This window comes from Pleurodeles waltl, chromosome 10, assembly GCF_031143425.1.
Source record: "Pleurodeles waltl isolate 20211129_DDA chromosome 10, aPleWal1.hap1.20221129, whole genome shotgun sequence".
Lineage (NCBI taxonomy): Eukaryota > Metazoa > Chordata > Amphibia > Caudata > Salamandridae > Pleurodeles > Pleurodeles waltl.
This window is the reverse complement of record NC_090449.1, coordinates 161,732,378-161,756,689: the sequence shown is the minus strand read 5'-3', so window position 1 is coordinate 161,756,689 and position 24,312 is coordinate 161,732,378. Positions and strand designations below refer to the sequence as shown.

Genomic DNA, 24,312 nt, shown 5'->3' with positions numbered 1-24,312 from the left:
CACCCATGTTGCTCTGATCAGTCGTACGAAACATAACTGGGATCACGGATGTGTGGCGTACTACACTGAAGTGTGTGAGGTGGAATCTTGAATTACTTGTGGATTTCCTTCCGTGCGAATGTGTGATGGAGCTTTACTCCGGTCCCCCTCTATTAACACGATGACGCAGTCTGTTTACAATTTGTGTTCCTCTGGGAAAATGCATTTTCAAGGATCGTCCAGCATTCTAGGATATAGTTTATGGATCATCCCTTTCAATTTCTCTCCTTGTATTTAGTTATGTAGTTGTCTCTGTGGCTTCAGCAGCCCTCTGTTGTGTCTGTTTTGCCCATTTTATAATTCCCCAGGTTATAATTCTCCAAACCTTTGAAACATACACGTCACGTCCTCAGGAGCAAAAGCAGAGGCGTAATGAAATTGGAAGGGGGCCCTCTGCACAGAACATGGAGGGCCCCCCTCCGGATTCACTCAGGCCAGGTGCTGTGCTGAGGGAGCTCTGTGGTGCCCATGGATCCAACCCCCCCGCATCGGGGGCTGCGGGGACCTTTGGTATGCCCCTGAGGAGAAGAGGATGGTGAGGTTCACGGAGTTTGAACGCTGCCTGAAAAGAGGCCTCGTGTCTCTACTGAACTCGCAAAGCTAAACACACGAACAAAGACGAAAACTCTTTCTTGCCCCTTGGAGCCACAGAAATCTCACTCGCCTTGCACATGCTAGTAGCCCTTTTGGAAGCATAGGGTATAAGTTCTTCATGGTCCACATCATCCTTGCTGGGCAAGCTCGCAATCTGTTTTGAAGTCAACGAAATAATTAATGGTGTTTATGTTACTGTTTATGAACCAGTTAGTGTGACAGAAATACAAACCACACAAAGTTGTTGCATAACTTTCAAGGTAGTTATCTTTTGTTAGCTATTCTTAGTAGCTCAGAGTATTATTTGCATATACAATAGATTTTATAATTATGCTTTAGCTCTAGGGAAACATTGAGTTTGATTAAGCTCTAGAGAGGTGGACATACATAGAGTGTCAAAAGGCATTCCATATGCAAATATTAGACATTAGGGGCAGTGTCAGTGCAACAGCAAACCTAAAAGTAATTTCTTGCCTTTAGGTATCAATGCTCCCACTGTGCAGATTAATCCCATCTGTGCACCCATGCAGGATGACCATATCCAATGTCTGTTTTCTCTCACCCCATTCACTATTTTCTGGTCTACCTTTAACCTGCATATTGTCAGTGTATGGTTGTCAGTGGGTTCAGTGAAGTTTGGAAGCACACATCAGTCCCACTAGATCTGGATTGTAAGACAGTGCCAGGTCACTCTGCTGCTTTGCAAAAAAAAGACAGGTGGCAATGGCAATAGATATCAGAGAAAGTCTCAGTTCTAGCTCTGTGCAGTAATGCAGACATAGGATGATTGCATTATCCACAACTTGCCAGACTCAGTAGGGTTTCGCTGTACAGAGGTGTTGATATGTACATGTACTTGTGCCATGTGCATACTGTGATCAGTCTTTCAGTATTTCAGATGCTCCAGAAGTATGCACTAATTATTACCAGTGTATGCCTGACCACTTTGCTGTCATTCTTCTCTGCTACTCTTTAAGCTGACATCCTCTGGAGATGTTTGTGGTCCCTGGATTGGGGGCACTTTCCCTTTGTTTTCCAATCTTTCTTCTGGAGTGTTTGCATCGCTGCTGTCAGCCTCTCTTTTATCGCCCCCCTCTCTCTCAGTCTGCAGCCCATCTTTCCTTGCTATGGTCTAGTGTCTCTTCTGCCATGAAAGTAAACCTGCTGTAGCATTGTCTCCCTGACAATAACTGGCTCAGTGTGTCTGCCTGGCCTGTGCACTTGCTTGACCTTGTCGACAGAGACACTCCATCACCACCACTAGACCCATCAGTCACCTCTTTTCTTTCACTAGTCCTCAGGGATCTCAGGTTCTCACTCAGTGTGGGAAGTCTAGTCTTCCTCTCCCTCCACTCTTCTCAGGAGTAGGTGCTCAGCCTAGACCCCTAGTTCACGGCCTCACAGCTGTCCGGCGACCATGCTTCTCCTCTCTTCTCAGAGGCTACCCACCACCTCTTCCAAGAAGACTGCCCAGAACACACTGTAGCAGCAGAGTGAAATATCTGTCAGGAACCACAGTCAAACATTTTCTTCATTTCTTACTACTCATTTCATGGGCTTAGTGCTAGGTGGCAATTACACTGGAGAAAACAGGTCCATGTCGGGGGCTTGTCCAACCTATTTTATGACAAAGTAGTTTGATTTATAGACTCCATTTAAGCTTAACATAGATCAAAGCATCATTACTGAGTTTGGTTAGATTATATAGATTATAGATCGTAAAGTAGCCCAAAAAGGGTTTTCCAACTGCATGCAGCAGTTTGGAGGCAGCAAATATTACCCATGCAACTTCACAATGATGCCCCTTGGGAAAGACATCAGTTGATTTCAAGCAACATGGTCTCTCATAATACTTGTGAAGATACCCACCACACAAAAGTGTTAACCTGATACCTATCCACAAATATGTGCTTTTAGTCTTTAGCATAGGTTTGGTCAAATTAGGTTAAATAAAGCATGAAAATCTTGATGTGTCATAGAATATTTTTCCAACAACTCGTTCAATGAGGTCATGTGTCGTCTCTCTTTGAATATTGTTCTCTGAGTTTGAATATTTATCTTATAATCACCAAAATACCATGGGTAGCAGAAGTAACATCACACACTTTGCCTCCACAATGACATCACAGCATTGAACTCTTGCCTTAGCCCCTCAACAGCCTCCTATTTGCTTCTGACGAGGAGGAGCAGGAGTTGGAAAGTGATGCTGATGGTATGTCCTTTGAGACCAGAGGTAGCAAGGAAGTGAAAGGAATAGGAGGGGTAGAGATGGATAAGCCTGGAGGAGAAGCTGCTACCTTTGGCAAACCTTGATCGATGTCCATCAATTGGTAGACAGACGACTAACAAAATCCTTTTAATTCTGTTTTGCAATTTGTTCATCCTTGTAGAAATGTAATGTTGCCACTTGCAATCTCTGGCCACAGAGACAAATAAGTAGCAAGAATAGGGGAATGATTTGTAATACACACTGATAAATTCAGCAAGTTCATTGTCCCAATTTACCTTTCTTTTCGTCTATTCCTCAGATTCTTAATATGGAAGATGACCAGAACTGGTATAAAGCCGAGCTGATGGGATATGAAGGGTTCATTCCAAAAAACTACATCAAAGTGAAGCCACACCCGTAAGTTTCCCAAAAATAGAGGCCCAATTTTACGTCATTCTTTGTTTTTAATCAAGGCAGAGGTTTATTTATATTGTTCTATCTATTTTAAATATGTTGCTTTCACTCACTTGAATTTAACTGAGGCGGGATTGTTAAATGCAGGGAGCGCCAGCACATGTACAAATTGTAGCAAGATAAGATGACGTTTTCCACATTGCTTTGGGGGGGTTGCCCAAGGACAGCTGGGCTATCTACAGGAGGTGAAGTGAGAGCTTTTAAGCTGCACGAAAAGGGCATTCACAACTAGAAAAAAGGTAATGTGTTGCCTCTCATTTCCTTTGATTGAACCCTACCAAAGTGATAAGATTTTTTGTATGATTCAAAAAGGTGTGTATTTTTTTTAGGTCTGATTATATGAAAACACTGTCAATCAGTCTTTATTCAGAAGACCTGCCTGAAATAATAGGGTGTGGGTACTGGTAGAGGGTGTTAAGGGCAATTTTAGGGTGTAAGGGTGGGTACTGGTAAAGGGTGGTATGTGTAATTTCATTTTATATTTATGTTGGGGAGGAAACTGCCACAATCCGCCTCTTTTACTAAATTTACTCTTAACCTTCCTTTAGCATTATGCACCCCTAAACCCTAAAATATAATTACCACCTCTTACCACCAACCATTTCTAAACCCTAAATTACCCTTGACACTATTTACCACTACCCACCCGGGAACCCTGGTCTCTGAGAAAACCTTGCACGTTATCTGGGTGAAAATCCACAAAGTAATAGGGATTGTGTTCCCCAAGGTGTAGTCCATGTCTAAAATGTAGGCATATTTAGTATTGTTCGTTTTCTGTCAAACCCATGCTCAGTCACAAGGGTGTCTAAGGTATTAAAAATGTTATTGTCAAAGAAGTACCCCCAGTGCTCATCCTGTATACATTGAAACAACCTAACTTCTTTCCCCTCCTATAGTTAATCAGGGAGGATGCTCAACGAAAATAGGTACAAGTCTCATATCTTATCAACCCTTTTACATCACCATAAACCCTCAAAACAGCTGAGCTAGGGGCAGGTAGGACAATTTTTTCCTTACGTTGCATAGAATAGAAATCTGTCAGAGCCAATGTTACAATCCTTGAACTCCTCTTGGGATCACCAAAGTGTACACCAAGTATCAGCCATGGTGAAATTTACTGTCAATGCAAATATTTGTTCAGTCTTCCTTTAACCATGCAGAAGGGAGAAACTCCTCCTGCATCTGATTGATTGTAGGGACCAACCCATGGAACTGGATCACAGTAAGTAAAGGTTCACCTGCATATAACACTACCAAGATGGCCACATATCTCATATAATTGCCCATTGCCTGTGATTTTACTTGCCTATTACCGACAATGGACAACCCCAGGACAAATAATATAGATGCCACTGAGCAGCCTGCTCTCATATTTCTGCAGAGTAGGACGCTCACCAACATTAGTCTGCCTGTACCCACTATTGCTTCCAAGTCGTCTTATGAGCTCAGATCTAGGGCCTGAATTAAGAACTAAGGATCATAATATCCTTTACCTTCTGTAACTTCTTCCAGTGAGGATATTGAACACTGAAGGGCATGTGTATCCCTCCTGAGCATATACCAAGACCGATCAGGGTGTACCAGCACCAGAACTTTAGCAAGGAGTGTTATATCACCATTCAACTAGTGAGGCCTGTAAGATGCAAATTGCTTCTGATCCGTCCCTGGTATCACCAGAACAGTTATGATTTCCTTCCTAAGAGTCAGGGACTAGGAACCCACATCAAGGATATCAGTGTATAATGTCAGCAGCTTTGGTATTATGATATATATTGAAATTCAGAGTGAACTCTGTGCCCAATCCATTGCCACCTTGCCTGTGCCTCTTGCCATGTATTTGAGAGTGATAAGGATTTCTTACCTGTAGTGTCACCTTCCAAGACCCTGGGCCTTCTCTAGCCAACCTTGATAGGTCACATTGAGGAAGCATCCGGTCCATGTATCTCTTGTTCCTGTGTGGGTTCGTAGCACAAAGTGTCCAGTATTAGTTATTAAGTTAAACATTGATGCCTGTCCTGCGTGTAATGATAAGTACACCATTGGTAGAGAGTTAAGAATGGGAGAACACCCTCTCCCCTTGGCTTTTGATTCACACCAAGCTCCTGCTAGATTTGTCACCTTCTATAATGTATTTATGGGGTTAACATGCCGTCTCCTAGAGAGACAAGTTCATTTGTTTCCCTGAGGTCAGTTGACCCTAAAGTTTCATAAGGCCTGATTTAGATCTCGACGGATGGGTTACTCCGACACAGCGGTGACAGATATCCCGTCCGCCAAAATAATAATCCCATAGGAAATAATGGGATTTATATTTCGGGGGACAGGATAACCGTCACCATTGTGACAGAGTAACCCATCTGCTGAAATCTTAGTCTTGCCTATAATCTGCAGCCTGACTGTCTCAAAAATGAACTCTGCACCCCCTTTGGTCTGTGCTTAGGCCCTGGGGTAGGGAACCAGGCAGATGTGCGTAGACATTCTAAAGCACAGTCAATGCATTACACCTCAATTAAAGGGTCAGTTTGGCAGCTCCTACTCCCCTCTGACAGACCATATAAGTGTTGTATGTTATTTGCGTCTAGACTCGCCTTTCATGACTCTTGACTTGTTAGAGTGGCCGTCACAAGCAACTGACAACTCACATAAAAATACTTTATTTTCCGGTTAATAAAAACCATTATCAAAGAGAAAAGCTGCAACTGATAACTCACTCAGTCCAAGATTCCTTTTTGTCTTGCTGTTCTCCAGGTTTGAGGCCCTCTCTTCCTGTTTTAAGGTCTTATTTGGAGACAGCGTTATGGTTGTTAATCAGGACATTCAGTGTGTCTCTTAGAGCTCAGTTGCCCTTGAATGTCAAATGGTATGTGTCTGTTAAGGAACCATCGACTAGCCAATATCAAGGCTGAGAATCTGCTGCGGGATACTGCAGTATTCTGGACGCATGCTGCTCTTATACTTTTAGCTAGAAAGAGCTGCCATTAATTTAAGCTATGGAGCAAAGTCTCCATTTTGTTTTTGAGTACAGGAAGGTTGATTTAAGGAGAACTTGGAGTGAATAGCCCAGTGAAAGTAATGCCTAATATGCCAGCAACATTTAACAGTTCACTCCAGAGGTGATCTCTGTGATTGAGGGGAAAGGTGTTGCTTGTCAATCAGGATTCCATGAAACACACAGAGGCTATGACCCAAGAAGTGTCAGGGAGGGAAACAGGGATCCTCTTGTAATTTCCAAGGCAGCTGAGGCTTGTTGGGTTGACCAGGACGGGATGGGCGTGGCCCAGGGCACCAAGTTCAAACCAGATCATGAGGGGCAGAATTTCAAGAGTTTTGTACAGATGTAGCCCTTGATCAGTGCACTTTGGTTGGTAGAGTCGAGCCTGGGTCACCACCACAGTGCGAGTTTTAGAGGCTCCCAGACGAATCATCACCCTCTCCATGCAGTCACCACTGTAATTTCTGTGTAAGATATATTCAAACTCACTACACTGAGAATTGTGCGTACACTACTCCCAGACAGGAAAGACAAACTAGGTGGCTGTAAACTAAGACCAAATGTGCCACATAGTGTGGGCTTGTCGGCATGTAGAGAACAATGATAATGAATAAAGTTGGCTCACGGCAACCTAGCCAGTAGGCATTAATCAAGTCACGGCTCAAGCCTTTATTTGGCATGCCCGGCAGCGATGCATCTTGGACGTCTGGACGTCTCCTTTCCACAAATGCAATAATGGCAAGTCAACAAGGCAATAACTATGTGAGCAGCACTGCTGTCAGACTCTGCACATGGTCTTGTTTGATATGTTCACAAAGCATCAAGAGAACAAAATGCAGGATATATAGTCCGGTGCTGGAAACTTACCAGAGTTGTAATTGGTGACATCAACTGCTAACGCCACCCTGTTTACACAAATCATTTAAAAAAAGCCTAGGAAACCCTTGCGATCAATCTTGCCCAAGGTTAGGAATATGAGACCAGAGGATTATGAATAGAAAATGGGTGTAGCAGTCTCCTCGTCACAAGGACGATGAACATCACTTCACAGTAATTTCCCTTAGGATACATCTGACCATAGGGCACTAGTATCAAGTTACTTAGAAGTCAAAATAATGCTCCAGGGTCGATAGGGATTTCTTCCAGCTGTCATATCTTGTAGGGTGTAATAAGAACGTCCTACCTTCACAGACGATAGGGATGCCTTTCAGGGAAGCTTAAAAGAAAGCATAGAAATAGAGGCACTTGTAGAATAATTGGATAAATAAACTGGCCAAAAAGATGGCTCCAAATGTACTAGAAACCTAATGTCAACCCCGGATAATGGAGTCAGAGGTTAGTCGATATTAGCAAAGCATTTTGGATTGTAACTAGCTGATAATTCAAACAAAGAGAAAAGTCTTACAAATATAAACCTTTGTTCAACAAAATGGTTCACTTTAGACATTGAAGTAGGCAGATATTTCAGGAATGCAATCAGAATTTCTTACAATCAGAAGTTGTGCCAGGCCTTCGGTATAATCAAGGCTTTTGAAACTCTTCATATGTATGAACTCTATTGGAGAATATGGCCCAGACAGTGGAAGTAGAAAATCAAAATTAACCAAGTGGTACTGGTAAGGCTCACTGTACCAGAGGCAATCGAGCTGAACCTCACTAGTAAGACTCAATAATGCAAAAAGGTTTAAGGTTACTTTTGTGGCTCCTTTAGTGAGGATGGGCCTTTGCTGTCCCCTTCGTGGTTGGCAAAATAATAATTTGATTGTAGATTGTTCTTGTCTTTAAAGGCCCTTTGAGCAATAACATATTTGGCTAAAATGTAGAAGAATTTATCTTGTGGCAACTTTTCATGTCTTCTGGAATAGTTGGAGAATCTATTTACATTTTGCCACATAATCAGCCTCTGTTCATGACTATCCAGTCTGTTGAGACTGCACCAACGTCTTCTGTTGGAGCAACATTCTGTAAGGTGAAATAGTACCTACTATGAATGTCTCTGCAATGCTCTTTGCAATTTATAGATGCCACAATCATTTCTTGGCAACCATTCAGACATTGGCAAACACTGAATATTTGGAGCACATATAAGCATCTAATACCCATTATTAGGTTTGAGTTTCCTAAAACTAGTTAAGATTTTATTTTTAACTATTATGTCCAATGGGTGTAAAAAAGATGGTTCCATGAAATATGCAATTTTACATTGTGCGCTGAAGAGGCACTCGAAGAGGTGCACAGTTACATTAAAATAGACATGATACAAGTGAGCCATTGAAATGGAGCACTAAAATGAGAAATTCAAGTGGCGTCCTTTCAAATGAGAAGTTAGAATGGAGACATATTATTCAAGATGTTCAAATAAAATGGAGACATTGCAAGAGGGACAACAGAATGGCATTATTTGAAAAATTTGAAAAGAGAATTTAAAAAGGGGCATTAGTAAATAGAGCATCAGAAAGGAGCCCAAGAAAAAGCACTAAAATGAGAAGGGCGAAGATTGGAAGTTTATTAAACGGAGATTTTCAATGAGTTGATTAGATCTTTGTAAAGGGGAGCACCTAACTTGAGATGTTTTAATAGAGACCAGAATGGAAACTTTTGAATAAAACAATAAAATGGAGACATTAAAAATTAGATATTGCAATGACATATTAAAGTAGTGGCTAGTAATAATATGGAGTCTTTATATAGATTGCAAATGGATATATTAAAACAAAGACACTGAAATGGAGGTATTGAAATGAGTTTTTATAAAGCTTGAAATAAAATGTAGATATCAAATCAGAGGCACGTTTATTGAGGCCTCATACAGAACGCATAATAAGAGAGGAGCATAAGTTGTTATAAGGGAAGAATTAGGCGATTCAGAATAGAAACATTAGAAAGACAAAATTAGAATGCTCAGTGTACCATACAACAGCGCCTTAACTTAAATCCTATGGATGTAGTTGTTTTATCTGTTATTTTCTGTTCCCAGGTGGTACGCAGGAAGGATCTCCAGACAGGTTGCTGAAGAGATCTTGTTGAAGCGAAGGCAGCTGGGAGCCTTTCTAATCAGAGAAAGTGAGAGCTCACCAGGAGAGTTTTCTGTCTCAGTCAAGTAAGCGAGTAGTTTGTGTGTCAGGTTTTGTTTGTGTATTTTATGTGTAATGCTTGTGACATGCTGTTGGTAGATAGTGATGGAAACTGGAGTAACCTTCTCTTCCCCCATTGTGAGCCTCAATGCCAAGCAGATAAGATTCCCGTTAAAGGGTGAGGGTGGTTATAGATCTGTGGCAACAACCACCATCATGTGCAGAGGGTATATCTTCTTTACTTGTCCTTTTATCAATAACTATCCTTGCACTAGAATTATGCTTGCTATTAAAATGTCTCAAAAGTATGTTATGTCTATCACAGCACTACTCAATCTTCTCTCAGTTGTTTCTAGCTTCTCTATGCAATGTTTTGAGTTTATATCTCAGGTGTGTGGGTTTTAGTATTGAGTTATATGCACCCTTTTTCCTTCTGCGAGCAAATAGTTTCCTCCTTTATAGGTCATCTTATATGTAAGGCATTCACTATGAATATTCAAGGTTGAGCTAACGGAGGTTTAGCTCAACCTTGGTTGCTTGGTGTAGTACCTTGTTCTGTATTTTCTTTTCCCATGTATTTCGTATTGCACCAGCCCACCACCATTCACCTTCTTCACAGTGCATGAAAATCAGTGAACCTACAAAAGAGCCAAAATAATATCCCTAAACAGTCAATGCACACTAGCTGAAAATCACACCCGAGAAGCCACTGAAGGTCTTTTTTGACAATTAGTGTGTTAGATGTGTCAACTGTCCAAAAAACTCTGTAGAGAATGTTCTGAAAATACTTTCTGGAATAAAGTATGCACAAATAAAGTTGATAAAATTCTGAATTCCATTATTTTTACAACATGTGTAGATATAAGAATGAATTATTACAAAACATATTAAAGCAAGATTAAAACGTGTGTTTAATCACTGTAGAGCCCCTTGCAGCTCTGTCTCAAAAATAAGTGATAATGTGGGCACATACGAAAAGCTGAATGGCTATTTTGAAGGACCTCTTTTAGGTGTTGAATGTCAGTTTTCCGCTGATGACTGCTTGATGGAAAAATGTATTTATAATCAATTTATGTTCTAGAACGATTTCAGAACTGTTGTATTTTGAAAAATAAATGCTGTATGCATTTGTATAGTTGATTCCAAAAATTGTCGTTATTCCAAATCACTTTTGAAATCTAGAAAACCTTTACTTTTCAGCTGTGTCCACGTTATCACTTATTTTGAGACATAGCTCCAAGGGGCTTTACAACGATTAAGTAAATTGCTTTAATACCTGTGGGTTTGATGCTTTGTAATGATTCGTATTTATGAGAGTGGTAAGGTTAAGTTGACTTTTTCGAGATGTCTGACATGAGCCACAAGGTGGTAATTACATCGTCAACCTAGTGATCATAATTATTCCAGGGCTTATTGTCTAGTTTGTACTGTGTCTGTATGGAGGTTATGAATATAGGGTGACAGAACTTGATAAGGATTTCCCGTTGACTTGGCAAATATGTAGCCAGCTATTTGGCTTGGAGCCCTGCTGTGTGCGTGTTATTGTCTGGAGTTGGGTCTTTTATTTACTTTTGGTGTAATAAGAATTATGACTTAATTTGCTGTAGCACTGGGGTGGCAAGTGTAACGGGCCTCCTTGTTACAAGTAATTCTATAAATTGGGGTGGTAACAACAGGCTTGAAATTATCTTTATTTGGGTTTGTGATAACACCGCATTTACCAGCCATTTAAAAATATGAGGTTTGAACGGGGAATAAATTGAGACTTATTGGGCTTTTTACTGCATGTTCCTCCCCATTTCCAGACTCTTTCTGTTCAGAAAATCGACCTGATTCGCACAAATGGTCTTTGGGACCGGTTAAGCAAGTGGTAATACCAAGCGCAGTGTTTGCAGGTGTGGTAATACCGCCTAGTAATACACCACAAATTAACACTTGTAATCACGTGCAACGGAATTCCCACACAGTAATTCATGAGTTGTCATGAGTTCGACAGGATACAGTGCAAGCCTCAAGGTCGCATACACACAACTCCCATAGTAGTCGTTAGGTTAGGCTCTGAAAATTATGGATTATATTGATATATGTACAATTTTTAGATGTTTTATGTTGTCCTAAATTGCCACTTTATTGCTGCTTCCAAGCACTCTCAGACTCTCTCAGCTTGTAGAAACGCCGAAAAAAGTTGTATTCAGACAATCAGAATGTACAAATGTGCATCAAGCATTAAAGGGAAACTGAGGATTGAGAGATGTTTATTTTTTATTCATGGTGGCCCCTGAAGCCCTTCTGGTGACTGAGGAATACCCTTGAACAGAACACTTCTAGACGTTTAGATGGGGACAAGCTTCAGTTTGGGGATCCCTTTACAATGTCCTGACCCAGAGACTTGCTAGTGCAAAAAGGTGGCTAAGACCATTGAGATGAGCCCATGAAAAGGGTACGTAATTCCCTCTCCAGATGTGGATTTTTTGTAAAGGACACATGCGGACCTACAGCGGCTGCATCTCTGTGATACTGTGCATGCGATGAGGGAATTATTAATTCCTTTTGTGTTGAACAATGAATCTGTGTACTGCAAATGAGGCTCTGTTTCAGGAGTGCATGTGGGCTACCGAAGGTGATAATTAGGTGGTGAAGTACCTGTTGACAGATAAGCGTGGGCCCACGCGGTGTGGGAGCAAGGCAATAGGCTCAAAAGGGCACCATCCGTGGAGGCGCCAGAGGGTCCACCTCTTGGAGCAGAGAGCACATTAGGCAAAAAAGCAGATCTGGCTGCGGGAAGGTGGAGCCATAGCTTTCCATCGCTGATGTGGAAGAGGGCAGATTGGATTCCTGGAGTGCTGGAACACAGCCTTCCAGAACAAAGACATCGGTCCAGAAGGTGACAAGAGGGGTCATCCAGGCAGCAGGCAGACCAGAGTGGATTGTCTGGACAGCGGTTAGCAGCAGGTGATAGAGGCATGAAAAGTGCATGCACCTCAACAAAGCATGCAACAGAGTAGGATCTAGGATCCCAATATGGAGGGAGGCTGGTAAACGTGAAGTTGAGCATGGTCTCTCTAAGACGCAAGGTTTCAGATGAGGTTAGGGCACCCCCATTGTTGGCATAACATGATGTGGAGGAATGAACAGCAATGCATCAAGGACTTGCTGAGAAGAGCTGGTGGGCCCGGCCATGAGAACTGTGAGGGCTATGGCTGAAATGCACATTGTAGAAGGGCTGCCAGAACAGGAACAGGAGGATGTCCATAGACTGGTGTTCAGAAGGAGCGGGGGAATGGTTGGGAGTAGGAATCTCCTGAAGAGATGACTGGGATGTCCTTGGAAGATAGCAGCAGGGAAGAAAGAGAAGAAGTGCCAGTTAGGAAGAAGGCTGGCCATGGGGCAGAAAGGTGAATGCCAAATGTGGTGAGGAGGTCAAGGAGAGGGTAAGACCAGCTACAGGGGGCTCATCAGAGATATGGGCGGCCAAGTGAGAGTTTGGGAGAGCAGAAGTCCCAGGCAGCAAATAAGAGGGCCTGGAGAGGTGAAAAGGCAACTGTCAGTGGGACAGCAGGAGAAAGGGAGCAATCGCAAGGATAAGAGGAGGAGGTCTGCCACTTCATGGTTTGGTGGTGTGCATTGGAAAGTGGTGAAGATAACAGTGGGAATGGGATTGAAAGTTATAGGAGAGTAGAAAGTGGGTATTGGGAGCAAGTTTGATGAAAGTGATGGAGAGGTTTCAGGAGAAGTGGTGGACGAGTTGGGAGAAATTATTGGGAAAGAAGTGGGGCGAGGCAGTGTGTTTGGAAAGGAAATTCACTGTTGATTTCAGGATTCCATACCATTGTCCATGGGTTCAACTAGAATCAGACAATTTGAGATCCACAAGGGCAATGAGGGGGGTTATACTGCAAACTATGACAGAGGTGGAAGCAGACAGTAGACAACCCTGTTTCAAGACTTACCCATTCCAAACCTGATGATCGCCTGATAGGTGTAGTTTCAAACAAGACACTGAAACAATTCAGGCTGATTGACCATTTGTCCTGGTCAGAAGGGAATCAGTAAATTATTATATCACCAAGGAAGACTAGTTGTGTAAGTGCACAAGACTGCAAAAGATGGTGGTAATGATAAGGAGTTGTGGCAGGGCAGCAGAGATGGGGAATACTAACCTCCAGTCCACTTTGCAACAGCCGCTAGAGCGCTAGGAGGACTTTCCTCTTTCAGGATACAATTTGGAGGTTGTTACTATATTGACAAATTGATGTCCCTGCTGTGTGCAGTGGCATGCATTCCATTTGAATGCCATAGCACATTCCTGGAATGGGTGGTGAAATCAGCCACAGGGTCTGAGCAGGTCTTCCATTACCTCTGTCATTTTCCTTTTCGGGGAAAGGAAAAGGACCTGGGAGAATGTGCAAGTTTATAGACATTGATGAAGCTGGTGACTGGATGTTTGGGAGTCTTACTCATAGGAGAGAAAACTGAGGGTCCATCCACGAACCTGACGTTCCTCAGGATAGAACTTGACTGGGTAGCAATGATGTCCAGATAGCCCAAAGAAAACTTGGTGACCCTGCAGGCATTGCTTAAAATGCAAAGAAAGATGTTGGACAGGGAAAAATGTGAACTACGACAAAGGCAGCAGGTTTTGTGGCACTTGAAGTTTGCCAGCAGGGTAGTGGCCCCAGGAAGAGCCATTTGCACACACATAGCACAATCCATGAAGAGGCACCAAACCCGCACCCAAGGTTCACTGAGGGAGAAAGGCAGGATCTGCGAATGTGAATGAGATTTTTGGAGGACTACAATGGGGTGGCAATGTGGAAGTCCCCCGAACAGTACGAGCGGGATGTCAGAATAGTCCCCCATGCCTTGGGGAAGAGGATTTGGTCCATAGTGGAAAAGAAGATGGTATTCAGAGACTTTGCCAGATGACTGAAGGATAAGGAAACACAGCATAGCATTCCTGGAGTTCTTTCCAAAGCTGCTGGCAGTGGAGCTAAGTGGCACAGTTTGGTGAACAGGAGAGTGATATTCATGATCCACAATGAGGCAGTGGTGAATATGATTAACAAATAACCAGCATCTGACTACTTCATGTTGACATTGCAGGGTTAGAGTTGGTGGTGAAACTGAATATAATGTTTCAAGCAATGCACATTCCTGGAGTGGAAAATGTGCTAGTGGATTCTTTATCCCAATACCAGTGGTCATGGTTTTGTGATTTGGTGTCAGCGGCAGATCGCAAGGAGGAGTACAAGCTAGAGAGATAAGAGCACAGCATCTAGCGGAAGGCTCTATGGCTGCATCCATGCTGGCTGCATATAAACAGGCATAGATGGAGTCTGTTAAGAGCTGTGCAGGGAAGAAAAAAGATGACAGGGAGAGGGTGGAGCAACAGAAAGAGAATGTGTTGCTGTTTATGGTGGTGTTGATAGACAACAGGAGGTTCTAAGTGAAGAGAACTGGAAAGATGACAGGTGTTGACTTTCATGAAAAGATCTTTTGAGGTAGGAGCCGCACAGGACAAGCTTTTGAGGGGAATATTAGAGGGCTGAGCAATGGAGCAAGGACCACAGAAAAATGTCCAGAGGCCTATTTAGTTGAGTTGCTAGCGAAAGGCGAATTGTGACCAAGCAGAGATAAGCGGGTGCATACACCTGTAAAGCTGTGTTATTCCGGGCCATTTTTTACAGTGTTTTTTGGTGGATTCAGAGTGTCAGATGTTGCAGGAGGGAAGAGATATGAGGGCTTGGATATGGGGGATGTGGCTCTGGGCAGGAACGTTTAAGCATCAAGGTGGTCAGGAGCAAAGTGGATAAGAGCAGGAAAAAGTTGTTGGTGAGGTTGAACAGATCGAGTAACAGGGCCATTTGGCCTGTGAGGGCATTTAACGATTACTTGGAAATGAGAGGTGACAGGCTGAGAAGGTGTTTGAGCACAAAATAAGTGAGAAGGAGTCAAGCAGACAAGCGATCGGAATGATGATAAAGCACCTGAGGCTGGAAGAGTTGAACCGAACTTGAAAGAGTTGACCCAAACTTGAGTTTGGGACCAGCTCATTAAGAATGAGTGCAGTGATAGAAGCCGTGAGGCTAGGATAGGCAGAAGAGAAGCTAAATAAATGGAGGTTGTGAAAATCGGCAAAGATGCAGGGCCATATGAGGCAAGACGGGGTCTATGCGGCCATTCTATTGTAAAATGGGCAAGTGGAGGATGCGAAAAGGGAACGTTAAGGCCAGCAGTTGGACCTAGGTGAAATTAATAAGGGAAGGCTTTTGGAGGAATGAGTTGGGGGCAGTTGCTGTATATGTTGTGGGATTTACTTGAGAGTAGACCCAGACTGCATTTGCTAATAATCCACTCAGAGAAGAGTGGCCTGATGCAGTTGTCAGGGTTGGAAGTACTAAAAATGGTGGAGGAAAACTTGATGACTGTGAATGAGAGATGGGGTGCAACAAAGGAAATGTGATCAGGTCTTTTTCCAAGCAGATCAGATTTTGTCAGGAAGCAAGAAAACAGAAGGGCATCTGTAATATGTAGAAGAAGGTGAAAAGAAATATTACTGTTTTTTGTAAAGCAAGTGGCATGGGATTGGTGGATCATGTCGCTAGAGTGTACAAGATTCCAGTACTGTTTCAGCCAGATGGGGTGCAGGAAATAGGGCATATTTATTGATGGTCTTGGAAGTGGTGGACATAAGGACGTAGTGGAAGGAAAGGACCCAAGTGCAAGTTGTGGGGGTGTGGTGGGAACAGAAGAAAAACCTCTGGTGGCAGAAAAAGGAAAGAGAGCTTTTCAGAGCAATCTGAGGGTATAACCACCTTGGGTAGTATGAGGAGGTGGAAGAAGAATGGGAAGGCGCTGCAAGATTTGTAGACAGACAAGATATCAGGTTGTTGTGAAATGTATTTAAGGGGACAACATTATATTCCTGAAGAGGGGAGGGACAGAATGTGGAGTGAAGAATGATTAGGGTTATGGGTAGAGGACAGGACGTTTTTGTATAGATTAGGCGTCACAGGATTTAGAGAGTATGGAAAGGCTAAAGATTAGATGGCGTGAGATCTGCTTGCTTCCACAAAAGCAGTCTTTTCCACAAGCACTGGACATTACAAGTGGTCCTTCCTCCCAGGCTTGGCCCTGCATGAAGTGGAGGTAACCGCCCTCTCCTCAAGGGGAGTTTGTGGGGAGGACCCCTGTACGCACAGTGCGGATGATGTTGGTGGCACATGTGCGGAGGGAATTTTTCATGACCTCTGCAACAAACAATGGACCACCACTGACCTCAGTGCAGAAGGAAAGGGAAGGCAATGCCATTGCGGCAGACATAGAAGGGAAGATGGAGGTGATGGCCTCATTGTTTTCGGTTTGTTCTCACTGGAAGGAGACTTAAAAAAGAGCTCAGGACAAGGCAGGGAAAGGGATGGCAGGTTGAAGACATAAAGGAACGCAGAGTATTCATGGCAACCTGAAGGTGTGGCCACCTGGGACGGTGCAGGCAGTTGGAAGAAGAAAATAAAAATGCTTCATGAGTTGAAGGACAACAAGTTGTCAAGTTGTTGTTAAACATGTTTAGTTAACATTATACTATGAGGCTGGCTATAGAATAAAATGCACTCTGCCCAACACATTTGCTGTTTTTCTGAGTCGGAGCAAGCTCTGGGCAAAGCGTAGTAGAGAAGGTTAAAGTGATCAGTCAACCTGCTACTCTGAATTTCACTGGAAAAGAGGACAGCTTGAAAGAGTGATGTTTCTGAGTGTGTTCATGCTACTCATTCCCAACTCATACACAACTGAGATCAAGTCTTGTCAGAATCAGTCTACAGACAATACAATGAGAATAGACATGTTTAAGTCTTGCCCAACTCTGTTCCTTGCCGAATTGGTACATCTTGTTTTAGGAAAAGTAAAAGCCTCTGTTGAACCTGATCTAAAGTTATGGTGCCTCGTTGCAAGTGCCCTCGTGAAGACGGGGTGTTAATATTCGGCACAGTATTAACCAGACTCACTGGTATCATCATCAGCAGGTGATTATGAGTTTTCGGTCCAGAATGGAGAATAACGTGCAACACTCGCAATAATGAGCCTTTTGTTGAATGTTTTGAGAGATGGAACAGTTTATTATATTTTGAATGTACATAGATTAACTATAAGGAATGTTATGCCTAAAATGTCTGTACCTTGGTTGCAGCTTCTTTTTCATATCATGTATGCACCAACTTTTGTTCAAATGAAACTTTTCCTGTCAGGGTCAAAAAGGAGTCAGAAGGTCTCCATAAAAACATAATATTGTGATTTATTCAAATAGCTTCAAAGGAGAGTGAGACCGCTTTATTATCAATGAACCAGTAACATGTATCTGCCAGCAACCAAGATCCATCATAACACACTGGAATTCTTTTTTTCTTCGTTCAAATACTCCATGAAACAAATTGCTGCTTTGGCAGGGTTACATCTTATTATATATGTATCTCTACATTGTCTTTATATTTAAGAGATGTGAAACAAAATGATCAAACAAATGAATAATGATTGACCATCAAATGAAATAGCCAGTAAGGCTAACAGACGGGCTATTTAGGTATGGATTCATAGTGCAACTGTCAAAACAACCTTTTGCTTATGAAGTACTTAGGGTGGGTTTTGGGTCTGCAAAATTCAATCACTAGATTATTTTGACCAGCCTTTTTGAGATATTGGTTTGAATCTTTGTCAATCACATCTTAGCTCAGCCCAGAGGAGTAGTTTTCTCTCACCAGATGCTACTAGCTGTTATAGTGTATCTTTTCTCCTCTAATGCAGTGTTTGCGTTGAACTGTATGAAGGCTACTTTATAACTATTTGCCTCTTAGTCCACCTCTGTTGGCTATCACCCACATCCCTAACTCTTCATTTCTATGGCCCAGTGCTCCATTTTTTACTCTCTAGTAACTCTCCCTCTTGTCTCTCTATGCTCCTTGTTTACCCATGCCCACCACAATTTCTTGTCCCTCCCGCCCAGCCCTCCTTTGTGCTTCCAAGTCTTAATTCTCTTGTAACTACCACCTCCCTTTGTTCCTCCCAAGCATCCCTCTATTTTCCCAGTTTACAACTCTTCCCGCTCTTAGGTTCTGCTTCTCCAGCCTTTAATTAGTGCTACCTAAGTGAAAGTGTCTATATTGAAGGCTCCCTGCTTTTCTTATGGTCCTCTTTTTTGTTTCCATGTCAAAAGAAGTTCAGGTTGTAAGGGAGCTACAATATAGTCTTTCCTTTCTTACCATAACACAGAAAGTAATGAAAAACCATATTGAAGACTCTCTACCATATGATCTTTATTTGACAGAAACAATCACAACAATGAATTGAATGCAAGGAAACCTTCAAGAGAGACAGCCTTTAGTTTATTTCTAGGGCTTCAAAGTGCTTGCACCTCACGCCATAGCCCATGGTTGTTTTGCTTGCAGTCCTTGAGGGGTGGAATGTTGATCCAGCTCTGAGGGAACATGTCTCATCCCACTAGTACCTCACAGTTTGATTCTACTCAAGGCTAGCTCTTAACTGTATCATATGAGGTATAAGTATGGCCAAAGGGAGTCGATTTAATACCACTGATCCTCTCGCCTTGTCTTTCTTTGTTTTATTGGCACTCTAGGTTTGGGGCTGGACATTGGGTTTCCCTCACTGGAGTATCCAGCCCCTTGTACACTTTTAAAATTAGCTTGAATCACAGAACCTGCCAAATCTTTAACCTATGCATTGTTTCCTTTTGACAACCGAGTTTTGAGTAAATTATTACATGTTTTATTTTGGATTTTTCTGTTTTATTGGTTGTATGCGCTTCTGACTCCACAGCAAACTGACTTAACTTTAAAACAGGCGTTTTCCATGCACCTTGTATATTATTACTTCAGTAGCTTACGGTATCCCAAATGAATAATAATCACATTATTATGACTAAAGCCTCAATGTCAATATAGAAAAATGTGGGTCATGTGGCCATGCCTAGGCAAGCTTCCTCATCACCTTCACAGCTGATCTCACCACCAGTCCCAGGTCTCTTCATATCTCTGCCCATCCTCAGTGTGTTACTTCACACCTGCCCGGTCCCAGGGCAGATCTCTCTACTAGACCCATGGCTTGTATCCTCTTGCCATGGCCCATTTTGCACCAGCTCCACACCTCACACCCTTTAGCACCCAGGGCACATCTCGGAAAAAGCCCCAGACATCATATCCTTTACCCCCAAGGCCCATCTCACGACCAGCCATAGCCCTTATATCCTGTACCCTTCTCTTCACAAGGCTCAGGAATCCATCTCATTTTCTCAATTCTCATCTTACAAACACCTCAAAAAAGGAAAATGATTTGACAAACGCACAACTTTCCTTACAATATATGTTGTAGTGTGGCAAGGAGCACTTGTCCAAGAAAGACAGGTGGAACAAGCTGGCCTGCAGCCAAAGAAAGACCACAAGCCACAGGAAGGCTCTGTGGAAACCTACAGGAAGAAGATGATTTTGAAAGTAAAAAACAATGACACATGAAAGAATCAAAACTTAGCCAATGTGTTCCTTGAAAGTTAGTTTTTTGTATTGAGGCAATCATGACTGACTGTCTCCTGAGATGGTTGTGTTTGTAAGAACAGTGAGATGGAAGGCATACAAGCCGATGATGGAAAGTGTGCCTATCAGCTTTGAAAAGATGGCAAGACTTGAAGAAAGACAGATACCAGCCTAGCTTGACTGATTTGTAGTTACCTCACCAGTCACCTGACTGCGTTAGTTCTTATTTCCAATTTGACAATGGCATCAGTTTGGAGCACATGTTAAGTGTGTCTGAAAGGCTGTATCCAAGGGAGATATGGAAGGTCCGTGAAACCCTAATGTCCCCAAAATAAGATGATTCGCCTTTTTCTGACTCAATCTTAACAGCACCAGGCATAGGTAGACTGCCTGGTGCTGTACTGTTGAGCCCACTCTATTAACGCTTCTTATAGTTATCAGTGGTAAGTGCTTTAAATGGGATAAAATGGTGTGTGGGGTGGTTCTTAAAGAAGTTTGGCCCAAGAAGTGTATCTAAGCAACCTTCATAGAAGCCATAGCTTATGGATGTAAGATGCAGGCTAATACATAAGAAATAAATTCCTGCTCTTGACAAATTCACATGCAGAGTTTTACTGGTCAAAGAATAAACAAAATCAAAAGCAAACAAAATATTTACTTAACAGTTTCTGTAGCATGATTAACTTCAGCCATAAGTGATAAACTCGTTGTAAACAGCAGTATCCAAAGTGTTGCTTCATTCACTTGTCATTAAACACCAGATAGATTGGAGAGGAGGAGAAAAGGACAGTCACACATCCTTCTAGGTTGTCCAAGCTATCATAAACTAGTGTGACCAGATTAAATAGAAACACTTACTCTGGTTTCCCTTATCTCCTGATGGCCGGAAGTAAACTCCACTGAAATGAGACGTTGGGTTGTTGTCTGCATATCCCTATGTAATTATAGGGTCTTTCCTTTATAGAAGAGGAAGCATCACACACCTAATAGTGTCATGCTTCATCATCCGCTACCTCTCCCCACCCTGGTAGAATAATACCTCCAAGGCTGACTCAACCTCCAGATGGGATCAAAGCAGGTGGGAGTTCTTAGATAAAAAAAACTACTGGATAATACTAGGATCCAGAACAAACAGGTTAAAAATACCTTTTAGTTCCTTGGTATGCCACATGTATTAATTAGAGACCACACGTAATATTACAAACAAAGTAAAATTGGTGGTAATTTGAAAACTATGGCTCAGGCTACTCAAGAATAGGTTAACATGTGTCTGCCTTCACTTAATAGCACGGATACAGGTGAGTCATACCTGAGTATATGAAGACCAAATATTAATCAGCCCTCGATTATAGGGGCCACCATCTTCCTGGTCAAGGAGGGGGTGATGTCCTTTATAGTCACACATACGCCAAAGAGTATATCGTTCCTGGGTACCTCTCTGCACCACATCCTTGCCGAACTTATAGTTGAGAACTATGACTTATCACTTACAGTTCGGCAAGTTCTTTTGGCATATGTGTGACTATAAAGGACATCGTTCCGTCGTTGACCAGGAAGCTGGTGGTCCCTATAATGTGGGATCTACCTTTTCATTTACTTTTGGATTTTGTTGCCTTTTTGCCAATGCTTAGGCAAACAAGTATTGATAAACGTAATAGTTTTGGTTTCCAATGCTTTCCAATGCTTGTTTCGTCACCCAGCAAAGTGGAAAAATAGAGGGTCCTATAAAGCCCTACGTCAATTTTCATTGTTTGCTTTGCCAGGGCTCAGCCCTGCCGACCGTGGCTCACTCGGGGCCATATTTATACTTTTCGACGCACAACTGCGCCAACGCAGTTGTGCGTCAAAAAATCTAACGCCATTCTGAAGCGCCATGCGGGCGCCGTATTTATTCAATGACGTTAGCCGCCGTTAGCCGGCGGAGCTGCCTGGTGTGCGTGAAAAAAAATGACGTACACCAGGCAGCGCCGGCGTAGGGGAATATGGAGCTTGGGCACCAAAAAATGGGGCAAGTCAGGCTGAGGCAAAATTTTCGCCTCAACCCGATTTGCGCAATTTTTTTTAACTCCCAACCCCCATTGAAATGCCTCCTGTCTTAGCAAAGACAGGAGTCATGCCCCCTTGCCCAATGGCCATGCCCAGGGGACTTCTGTCCCCTGGGCATGGTCATTGGGCATAGTGGCATGTAGGGGGGCACAAATCAGGCCCCCCTATGCCACAAAAAAAAAAAAAAAATTACTTACCTGAACTTACCTTATATTCCCTGGGATGGGTCCCTCCATCCTTAGGCGTCCTCCTGGGGTGGGCAAGGGTGACAGGGGGGGTCCCTGGGGGCATGGGAGGGCACCTCTGGGCTCCTTCCGAGCCCACAGGTCCCTTAACGCCTGCCCTGACCAGGCACTAAAAAACGACGCAAAAGCGGCTGGACGTAATTTTTTTTGACCCGCCCACTCCCGGGCGTGATTTTTGCCCGGGAGTGTAAATACGGCGCACATGCCTCGGAGTCAATTTTTTAGACGGGAACGCCTACCTTGCATATCATTAACACAAAGTAGGTGTCCACGCTAAAAAGTGACGCAAACTCCATGGACTTTGGCGCTAGACGCGTCTAACGCCAGAGTATAAATATAAAGTTAGTTTTGCGTCGAATTTGCGTAAAAAAAAACGACGCAAATCCAGCGCAAACGGAGTATAAATATGCCCCTCAGAGCGCTGATACCTGATAAGCAGACTTGAGTCTTGTGACAGATTCAACCCAAAAGCAGCAAACTAAAACCTAACTTTATTGTGTTAGCAAAATTGCAGGCAAGCTTGAAGCTGGTTGACACCTACATTTTCTTTAGACCTGAAGAAGTAGTTACTACGGTATGCTTCTTGGAAAGAGGTCGTTGGCCGGCAGAAGTTTGTTAGGTAACAGAATGACATTGATAAAAAATGCAGAAGAACTTTAAATTAATGAAGGTCCTTTCTCTCTCTCCAAAAGGGTTGCACTGTACTAAAGGAGTTCCCCTCCCATCTGATTTCTAAACCTTACTTCCTTTTTTTCTGAGGTTAAGGTCTTGTTTCATTTCTCTTTCTTGTGTGAGACTTGCTCATTGCTTCATGTGTTAGTATTTTTCCAAAGAATACCGATTTCTTCATGTTCCTTTCCAGGATATTAACTACTTGAATTAAATTGTGATTAAACATTAAACTCTCCAGGACCTAGTCACAAACTGCATTTTATAGTACGTTTAGTAGTACAAGAATAGAAATGTTACTCATAAACCTACAACGGAGGTCTGTGCCTCCCTCTGCCCTTCGTCTATTATTTGTGTCCGGAGATCTCTGCTCCAACTGCGAAACTCTCCTCACACATACACCTACGTTTTAATAGTAAATGTGGAAGGGATGAGGAAGGTGGCTAGAAAATGAGGAATACTTACTACTAAAATGGAGATGTTTTGGGAGGATTAAGGAAGAGGTAAGGGATGAGTTTAAGGAGGGACATGCACCCAATCACAATCATTCCAATTCACAAACTGAACTGCACTTCTAAAAATACTATGGCAAAAAGAGCTAAAAACCAACACTAAGGCCCATGCTTATACTTTGTGTGCGCTGAAATAGCATAATTATTTTTACGCTATTTCAGCACAAACTTAACTCCATATTCATATTTTGACGCTAGACCCGTCTAGTGTAAATTTTTTGGAGTTAATGTCACTTTTTGCCTGAGGAAAACTACCTTGTGTCAGTGAGATGCAAGGTAGGCGTTCAGGGGCAAAAATGACTCTAAGGCCCTTGCGCCTTATTTATTCTCCTGTGCAAAAATTGTGCACGAGAGGGAGGCGGCCTAAATAATGGCGCTAAGCTTGCTTAGCGCCATTATTTAACACCTGGGTCAGGGCAGGCATTAGGGGACCAGTGGGCTCATTTCCATGGTGGAACACGATGGATGAGTCCACAGGTGCCCTCCCCGGGCTCCAGGGACACCCACACCAGAGGGACAGCGGAGGATGGGTAAGTACTGGCCATTGGCGTGGTGGGCATAACTCCTGCCTTTTCTAAGGCAGGAGTCATGTGGCATGGTAGGTTTATTGCTGTAAAATGACGTTAATCAGGTTAGTCATCCTTTTTTACTCTAACCAGCTTAGCGTCATTTTTTGGTGCTAAACACCCATCTCCCATACCGCCACACCCACCTCCACCTGGCTAACGTATTTTTTTTTAAAGCTAGCCCACCCTTTGTGCCGGATTGCGCCATTCCATTAATATGGTGCCCAGCTGCCATCCTGGAATGGCGCAAGCCAGCATTATACTTTTTGACGCGTTAGCACAGGTTTGCATCAAAAAGTATAAATATTCCCCAGCTCAGATTAGGAGTAAGTCCAGGCCCGCACATGGCCAACCACT

At 42.9% G+C, this 24,312-nt stretch overlaps 1 protein-coding gene across 2 annotated transcripts in view; it reads left to right on the top strand.

Moving 5' to 3' along the window:
- GRAP (GRB2 related adaptor protein) overlaps window positions 1-24,312 on the top strand; it is a 338,914-nt gene that overhangs the window by 23,370 nt on the left and 291,232 nt on the right. For both annotated transcript variants that reach the window (XM_069210114.1, XM_069210115.1), the window contains exons 2-3: window positions 3,162-3,259; window positions 9,286-9,408. In XM_069210114.1, the coding sequence (XP_069066215.1) occupies window positions 3,162-3,259; window positions 9,286-9,408 (221 nt within the window). The remainder of the gene's footprint in view (window positions 1-3,161; window positions 3,260-9,285; window positions 9,409-24,312) is intronic.